The 9,011-nt window shown below is 37.5% G+C and overlaps 1 protein-coding gene across 1 annotated transcript in view; it reads right to left on the bottom strand.

Annotated features, from left to right (window-relative positions):
* LOC110459374 (low-density lipoprotein receptor-related protein 6-like) overlaps positions 1 to 9,011 on the bottom strand; it is a 45,875-nt gene that overhangs the window by 780 nt on the left and 36,084 nt on the right. The window contains exons 7-13 of the mRNA XM_021511596.1: positions 7,158 to 7,314; positions 6,097 to 6,237; positions 4,390 to 4,495; positions 3,882 to 4,026; positions 2,888 to 3,007; positions 1,076 to 1,309; positions 332 to 521 (exon numbers count right to left, since the gene is read on the bottom strand). Of these exons, the coding sequence (XP_021367271.1) occupies positions 332 to 521; positions 1,076 to 1,309; positions 2,888 to 3,007; positions 3,882 to 4,026; positions 4,390 to 4,495; positions 6,097 to 6,237; positions 7,158 to 7,314 (1,093 nt within the window). The remainder of the gene's footprint in view (positions 1 to 331; positions 522 to 1,075; positions 1,310 to 2,887; positions 3,008 to 3,881; positions 4,027 to 4,389; positions 4,496 to 6,096; positions 6,238 to 7,157; positions 7,315 to 9,011) is intronic.

The raw sequence follows: 9,011 nt of genomic DNA, 5'->3' as shown, positions 1-9,011 counted from the left end.
GGACAGACGAACGTGTCTATGTGAGGACAGGTGGACAGACGAACGTGTCTATGTGAGGACAGGGGGACAGACGATCGTGTCTATGTGAGGACAGGTGGACAGACGAACGTGTCTATGTGAGGACAGGTGGACAGACGAACGTGTCTATGTGAGGACAGGTGGACAGACGAACGTGTCTATGTTAGGACAGGTGGATAGATGCACTGGTCCATGAATAGAAAGAAAGGCAGGAGGACAGACAGTGGGTCATAGTAAAACAGGAGGACAGACAAAACGGTTCATGTTAGGACAAAGAAACGGATACAGCGAAAATGAGAACAGGCAGACTAACCCCTTTGCTGGATGTAGTACAATGCCTCCGACATAGTTTAGGCCTGTTATGAGGGTCTTGGTCTCTGACTTGCTTACATTTGGAATCATCACAGCAATATACGCCTTATTTATATCTTTAGTATGAGCTACAGTGTAATACAGGTGTCTGCTCGTGAAATCAATGGCAAAGCGATCCGGATAGCTTTCTCCTTCAACAAAAAAAAATCGAAATCATATAAATTCATACATATTGGTAAAATGTAACCTTGCATATAAACAAGTGATATACAATGTTAAATATAAACAACAAGTAAAATGTAAGGTAACATATAAACAACGTTGTAATGTTATACAACAACAGGGCTCGTACTCATGAAACCCCTCTCATGCTCAAGCATGTTTTTTTTGTGCTCAAGCTTTATTTCTTGTTCCGTTTTTTATGTCAATGTTTTGGGGGGAAAAGCGGAACACTGTTTTCGATGTAAACAATTGCTTTTTGATCGTTCGACATTATCTTAAGATACAAGAAAACTGGTTTGAGCACAGAATCCTTGCTTGAGCATCAGAACGGTTTCATGATTACGGGCCCAGGTGTAGTGAACTGATTCATATCAAAAGGGTATAATTTGGGCATACTATTTCAGTATCGCGAATTGAGTCTTACTGGCGACAGGGAGCGGCGTCAATAGACAGATACTTGAAACAAATTATTTTAATCAACCAATATTTAACAGCAACGAACTGTGTGAGCCTAATTGCTTACCTCCAATGGTGATCAATCTTTCAACTCTCGTGCCATCTAGGGTACCCCGCTTGATATCTTTACTGCCAACCTCACACCAGTATAGAAGATCGTCATGGTGGCCATATCGGACCATGGCTGGCGTCATCAAATTATTGATGGGTAAACTTACTAGTGTATTACCATCCAAAGATACCTGGATAATACGGTCATGCGACAGGTCTGCTACCAACATAAAGTTGGTTGTCAATGGAGCTGAAACATCAAATGTCAAGTGGATAATGAAATGATTATCTCTCTCCAACAAAACATGACAAGCTGCGTGTGGAGGATAGTTGTTTTCATCTTTTGATAAGTAAAATCCAAATTATAGACAAACATAGAGCATTGGATAGGATTACCCTCATTTACTGGAAACTCTGAATGGAAGTTGAACTTTGAACAGTGACTAGAACATTCCGTATTTACAGGTAAATTCCCAGTTGGAAAGGTACACTTCGAACAGTCACCGCACCCGTCTCAGGACTACTCTAATTTACAGGTAAACTCCCGTTTGTAGGTAACCTATTAAAAGTAATAAAATCTACCCCCAATTGCTGGTAACTATCAAAGGTAGAAAAACATAACGAATCGATTAGAAATAACCTCATTTATTAACTAATTCCCAAATGTAAGCAAACTTTGAAGAGAGCCTACGTCTACCCCGCTTTACAGGTAAACTCCAAAAGGTAAACAAACTTTGAAGTGACACTAGGTCTTCCCTTATTTACAGGTAAACTCCAAAAGGTAAACAACTTTGAAGAGAGCCTAGGGCTACCCTAATTTACAGGTAAACTCCAAAAGGTAAACAAAGTTTGAAGAAAGCCTAGGTCTATCCTCATTTACAGGTCAACTCCTAAAGGTATACAACTTTGAAGAGAGCCTAGGTCTACTATAATATACAGGTAAACTCCAAAAGGTAAACAAAGTTTGAAGAAAGCCTAGGTCTATCCTCATTTACAGGTCAACTCCAAAAGGTATACAATTTTGAAGTGAGCCTGGGTCCACCCTCATTTACAGATAAACTACAAAAGGTAAACAAAGTTTGAAGAAAGCCTAGGTCTATCCTCATTTACAGGTTAACTTATAAAGGCATACAAACTTTGAAGAGAGCCTGGGTCTACTATAATATACAGGTAAACTCAAAAGGTACAGAAAGTTTGAAGATAGCCTGGGTCTACTATAATATACAGGTAAACTCAAAAGGTAAACAACTTTGAAGAGAGCCTAGGTCTACTCTAATTTACAGGTAAACTCCAAAAGGTAAACAACTTTGAGGAGTAACTGGATCAACTCTAATTTACAGGTAAACTCCAAAAGGTAAACAACTTTGAGGAGTGCCTGGGTCAACTCTAATTTACAGGTAAACTCCAAAAGGTACACAAAGTTTGAAGAGAGCCTAGGTCTACTCTAATTTACAGGTTAACTCCAAAAGGTACACAAAGTTTGAAGAGAGCCTAGGTATAATCTAATTTACAGGTTAACTCCAAAAGATATACAAAGTTTGAAGAGAGCCTGGGTCTAACCTCAATTTACTTAGAAAATCCCAAGTGTTACCAAATTTAAGCTTAGGGAAGGAGCTATCAGGCTTAAATTGTTTTACCCATTACTGTTTTAAATAGGGTTGCAAGTCTACATATGCTTGCTTCAACAGTCAGGCCATTTTATATTTTACATAGTCAGGTCATACAAGCTTAGTATGTCCTAAATCTAGATGGAGGTTCTAGTCGTCTCGTCTATCTGTTACTTAGCAATATAAAAAATCCTTTGTGTTAACCTAAGTAAGGTACTTACTTGCACTGCAGGCCTTCCCATCTGGTTTCAGTGTTCGACCAAAATCGCACTGGCAATAAACTGTCGTATTCCTCCGAAAACATAAGTCGTCACAGCCTCCATTACTTATTTTACATGGATCTGAGAAAACAATAAAATGTCGTCATTACAAAATACTGAGGTTATGTTTAAGATTCTTTGACATCTGGACAGACAGATATGTAGCATTGTAACAGCACAGAGACAGACGTTTGTGATTGTGTCAGGACACATACACGTGTGTTTCACAGTGATACGACAGCAAATGTATCCCACTGTTTTAAGACACACTCGCGTCTCTCATTGTGGCAGGATACACAGATGTATCTCATTGTGTCTGGACAAAGAGACTTTCCTCGATGAGTTGAAATACACAGGTATACCTCATTGTTATATAGGACACACATATGTTTCTCATTATGTAAGGACACACATATATGTCTCATTATGATAGGACACACAGATGTGTCTCACTGAGTTAGGGCACACAGAAGTATCTAATTATGATAGGACACACAGATGTTTCTCACTGAGTTAGGGCACACAGCAGTATCTCATTATGATAGGACACACAGATGTGTCTCACTGAGTTAGGGCACACAGAAGTATCTCATTATGATAGGACACACAAATGTGTCTCACTGAGTTAGGGCACACAGAAGTATCTCATTGTGATAGGACAAACAGATGTGTCTCACTGAGTTAGGGCACACAGAAGTAGCTCATTGTGATAGGACACAATAGATATATATTATTGTGATAGGACATACAGTGAGACACCTCACAAATGTGATGTATCGTGACTGGACACAAAGAGGTTAAGTTTAGATGCAAAGAAGTGTTACAATGATTCTGAATACCTTTGTCTCAGAACTCACACAAGTGGATCACTGTTTCAAATAAACAGAAGTGTTACACTGAGTTGTCGTATGGAGAGAGGTATAAGTATAACAATGTGTGAGAAGTGCAAACCTACCTAAATATGCTTTCTGCGTTTCCTTAGAAAAGAGGGCAATAGAGTGGATTGTTCCCATGGTTGTAATTGTGGTGAAGACGGAGGCGTCCAGGGAAAACAGAGACATCTTCAGTGTGGCAGGGCCAGCGTTCCACACTGCATAATTCTGTGTGAGTGATGTTAACACACAACGTTTAGATGATACTTTTGTTCAATCATTCAAATATGATTTATTATATCAATCAAATGGAATAGGCACGAGTTATCACTACCTCCTAAGCCTCTCCCGTTTCTTTTGTTTGTTCAGAACTTTGAAAAATATGGTTTACTTTTTATAGGTATGTCTTTTAAGGGAACGATCCTGACTGAAAACCTAATACAGGATGTTATGTTATATATTTTTTTTACCTAAATTTTTGTGTCAGATTAACAAACTACAAAAGCAGGCATGAAAGAGTGTTGTGATATTGGTTTACCTACTACAATGATTAAACATCAAACTACGTAGTAACAATGGGTGTTACGTTACCTTGTAAATAAGTGACTTTGTAGCACTACCGACAGATATTCGATGATTGGTGATTGTCCCGTTAACAGTTATACTAGCGAAACGGCCACTGTCAATGAAGCACACACTGAAAAATAAAGATAAAATGATCACAAAAATGCTTAAAATAATCTTTTCTGAACTTTTTCGATTAAGTGTTTTCAAAGCATTAGAGACCTGAAAACTGAGAGTAAAAGGACCACTCATCTGATAAGATTAGTCCACATACATGTAACAATACAATGGTCAAGCATCTGACGAGTTGGGCCACAGGTATGTTTAATAGATTTAATGATACAGATATGTTAAGTTTAATATACTTAATTTCACACATTTGCCTTCTGTGTTAAATTTATATTCAATATACACATATTTGACAGCAATTACGCCCCTATCCCTCTTGAAAACAAAATTGACCAAAAATAGAAATGGGGCTTTACTGTGAGTAGCCCTCATTTTTACTAATGTCCACCATCTTGGATATACCACTGTTTTGGTCTACGACTACAATACATATCATGTAATTATATTGTAAAACTAATTAACAACTAGCAGAAAATGTAATAGTCACAGTAAGTTGATCGTGCTGTTGTTTTTCTGAAACGTTTTTCTATGATCAATTGTTCCGAAATACATGTCATTGAACACTATTTTGTATGATATATTATTTTTGATTTTTTTATCAAACTTACAATGACAGAAAGGTTCCATAGGAAAACATTATCAATTTGAAAACAATATTACGTCTCTGTAATAACTTCAAAAATGTATATATAATTTGATGCATTAAAACAGATCATGCGTACACAGGATTTGGGACAAACAAACGTTTCGTTTTAAATTGATGTATGCAACTACACACCCGTAAAAACGGAAAGCATGATCTCTTTTAGAAAAAACAACGACCTTTTCGTTTCAAGTTCAGCCATCTATCTATATGTCTCGAAATTTTGTTATGTTTGCATTCTTTTCCACAATTGTTATCATATTCATCCTTAATTCATTCATGGATACATAAGTACATAATCCTTTATTAAAAATACATTATCATTAGTACATGACACGACATTCCATTTACTATTGGACTTAAATCAAAGAACTGATTATGTGAAGATTTGTATCTTGTGTTCACGTTTCACCCAATAAGTTAATTTGCAGATGTTTTGAGACAAAATTACAATACTAATTGTTATTATGAGACCAAATTAGGGAGGGGCCTTAATTGAATGATTACCCAGCATGTTCCCAGGACATTTGGCAATGTGGTGAGGGGGCTTATTTCGAAGGTATAACCACGATATGCCGCCCGCAATTTTTTCAATTGCATAATACGGAATCCGGCTGGCGATTATAAATGACGTCCTTGTCCATGAGTGACCCGACACGTCAGAAAATTAACTATCAATGACGTTACAAACAAAACGAAAGATCAACGTAATTCTGCCACAATTTGATTATTCCTGGCGTAACCAATCCAGACATTGAAGAAAACACTGAAAATTATGTTTTTAAATCATCGGTGTTTTTCGATGGTTTTTGCTTATATAAATAAGAATGGAGATACTGAAGCGCAAATCTCAAAAATACAATAGGTAATCCCCTTATTAGCCAATAGAAGGTGGAACAAGTGCAGACATTGATCTCCCTAAACAAGGAAGGAACTACAATCGTTCTGAATCTTATACAAACCTGTCGTCTAGATATTCGTAGCTGATCCCGGACGGGTTGGTAAGAGTACCACTACCTATAAGCTTGACAGGTCTATCTCCTGTAAACGTGCCAACGTAGATACCTAGCCCATCAATTGTGTCAGCTATCCAAAATAGGTTACTGTGAAAATGCAATATCATATGTTACAAGATTATTACCAATAAAAGGTCAAAGGTCACTATCAATAGTGGGTATTGTATTCAGGTAGATCAATATACTACAATCAAACAAAGTCAAAGGTCTATAGACTACAGTCGATAATAGGTCATAGGTCACAATCAATAGTGGGTATTGTATTCAGGTAGATCAATATACTATAACCAAACTAAGTCAAAGGTCTATAGACTACAGTCGATAATAGGTCATAGGTCACAATATATAGTGGGTATTGTATTCAGGTAGATAAATATACTACAACAAAACTACGCCAAATGTCCATGGACTACAGCCGATAATAGGTCATAGGTCACAATCAAGAGTGGGTATTGTATTCAGGTAGATCAATATACTACAACCAAACTTCGCCAAATGTCTATAGACTACAAATACTAAAAGGTCATAGGTCACAATATAGTAGTAACAGTAGGTTATAAATAGATTAATAGAATGATACATGTAACAATAGTAGTTCTGAATAAACTGGAATCAATGTTTTGCCCGATGCCAATAGACTTACACCAATTCTGGGTCAGAGGTTAGTAGAATAGAAGTAGGCCAGGCATCAAATGGATACTGCCAATTATAGATCAATACTAACGGTAGGTCATAGTTAACTTGTAGAATATTGCTATTAGGCACTTTACAGAACTCAAAACTGTTGGTCTTGTCTCATATTGCCAATACGGTCTCTTGTCATATTTTTAGGTAAAATAACGCTTAAAATTGTCTGATTATTACTTGCGGGAAACTCTTTGAGCATTAAATTAATTCCCGAGATAAATACTCTATTGCTTTATCACGGTACTTCTTATTTAGATAAAACTTGTTCATTTCTCAAAAGAAGTAATGTACAAAAACGAGCAACAGTGGTGTCCACTTACGCCCTGTGCGGGTCTATAGCTAGCTCTGATACTTTTTTCACATCATTGCCAGAGTAGATGATTGACGATCTCCCTGTCACAACATCCCAGGCTTTTATCAGTTTGAGCTTGCTATGGCAGGTGAACATCTTCTCGCCCACCCAGTCAAATGCCATGTCTGCCAAAAAAATCAAATCATACCTATGTAACATACCTAATCAACACACCTAACGAACATACGGCATGAACATAATTAACTAGCATACCTTGTGAACATAGCTAACAATGATTGTCATTAATAATATTAAAGAAGATAGTTAATAAACATATCTAATGAACATAATCAAGAGTCATACCAAAAGAAAACATCTAAATACATTTCTATGAAATAGCTTACTAGCATACCTTACCAGCATACCTTACCAACATAACTTACTAGCATACCTACCCAGCATATCTTACCAACATAGCTTGTAGTCTACCTAACCAGCATACCTAACCAACATAGCTTACTAGCATACCTAACTAGCATACCTTGCCAACATAGCTTGTAGTATACCTAACCAGCATACTTTACCAAAATAGCTTACTAGCATACCTAACCAGCAAACATTACCAACATAGCTTACTAGCATACCTAACCAGCATACCTTACCATCATAGCTTACTAGCATACCTAACCAGCGTACCTTACCAACATAACTTACTAGCATACCTAACCAGCATATCTTACCAACATAGCTTGTAGTCTACCTAACGAGCATACCTAACCAGCATACCTAACCAACATAGCTTACTAGCATACCTAGCCAGCATACCTTACCAACATAGCTTACTAGCATACCTAACCAGCATACCTTACCAACATAGCTTACTAGCATACCTAACCAGCATACCTGACCAACATAACTTACTAGCATACCTAACCAGCATACCTTACCAACATAGCTTACTAGAATACCTAACCAGCATACCTCACTAAAAAAGCTTACTAGCATACCTAACCAGCATACCTCACCAACATAGCTTACTAGTATACCTAACCAGCATACCTAACCAGCATATCTTACCAACATAACTTACTAGCATACCTAACCAGCATACCTTTCCAACACAGCTTGTAGTCTACCTAACCAGCATACCTAACCAACATAGCTTACTAGCATACCTAACCAGCATACCTTACCAACATAGCTTACTAGCATACCTAACCAGCATATCTTACCAACATAGCTTACTAGCTTACCTAACCAGCATACCTTACCAACATAGCTTACTAGCATACCTAACCAGCATATCTTACCAACATAGATTACTAGCTTACCTAACCAGCTAGCTTACTAGCATACCTAACCAGCATACCTTACCAGCAAGCATACCTTACCAACATAGCTTACTAGCATACCTAACCAGCATATCTTACCAACATAGATTTCTAGCTTACCTAACCAGCATACCTTACCAACATAGCTTACTAGCATACCTAACCAACATAGCTTACTAGCATACCTAACCAGCGAACCTTTCCAACATAGCTTACTAGCATACCTAACCAGCATACCTTACCAACATAGCTTACTAGCATACCTAACCAGCATACCTCACCAAAATAGCTTACTAGCATATCTAACCAGCATACCTCACCAACATAGCTTACTAGCATACCTAACCAGCATACCTTACCAACATAGCTTGTAGTCTACCTAACCAGACAGCATACCTTACCAACATAGCTTACTAGCATACCTAACAGCAACCATTACCAACATAGCTTACTAGCATACCTAACCAACATACCTTACCAACATAGCTTACTAGCATACCTAACCAGCATACCTTTCCAACATAACTTACTAGCATACCTAACCAGCATAC

This window comes from Mizuhopecten yessoensis, unplaced genomic scaffold, assembly GCF_002113885.1.
Source record: "Mizuhopecten yessoensis strain PY_sf001 unplaced genomic scaffold, ASM211388v2 scaffold10045, whole genome shotgun sequence".
Lineage (NCBI taxonomy): Eukaryota > Metazoa > Mollusca > Bivalvia > Pectinida > Pectinidae > Mizuhopecten > Mizuhopecten yessoensis.
Note: the sequence above shows the minus strand (reverse complement) of the source record. Positions and strands in the feature narration are given on the sequence as shown.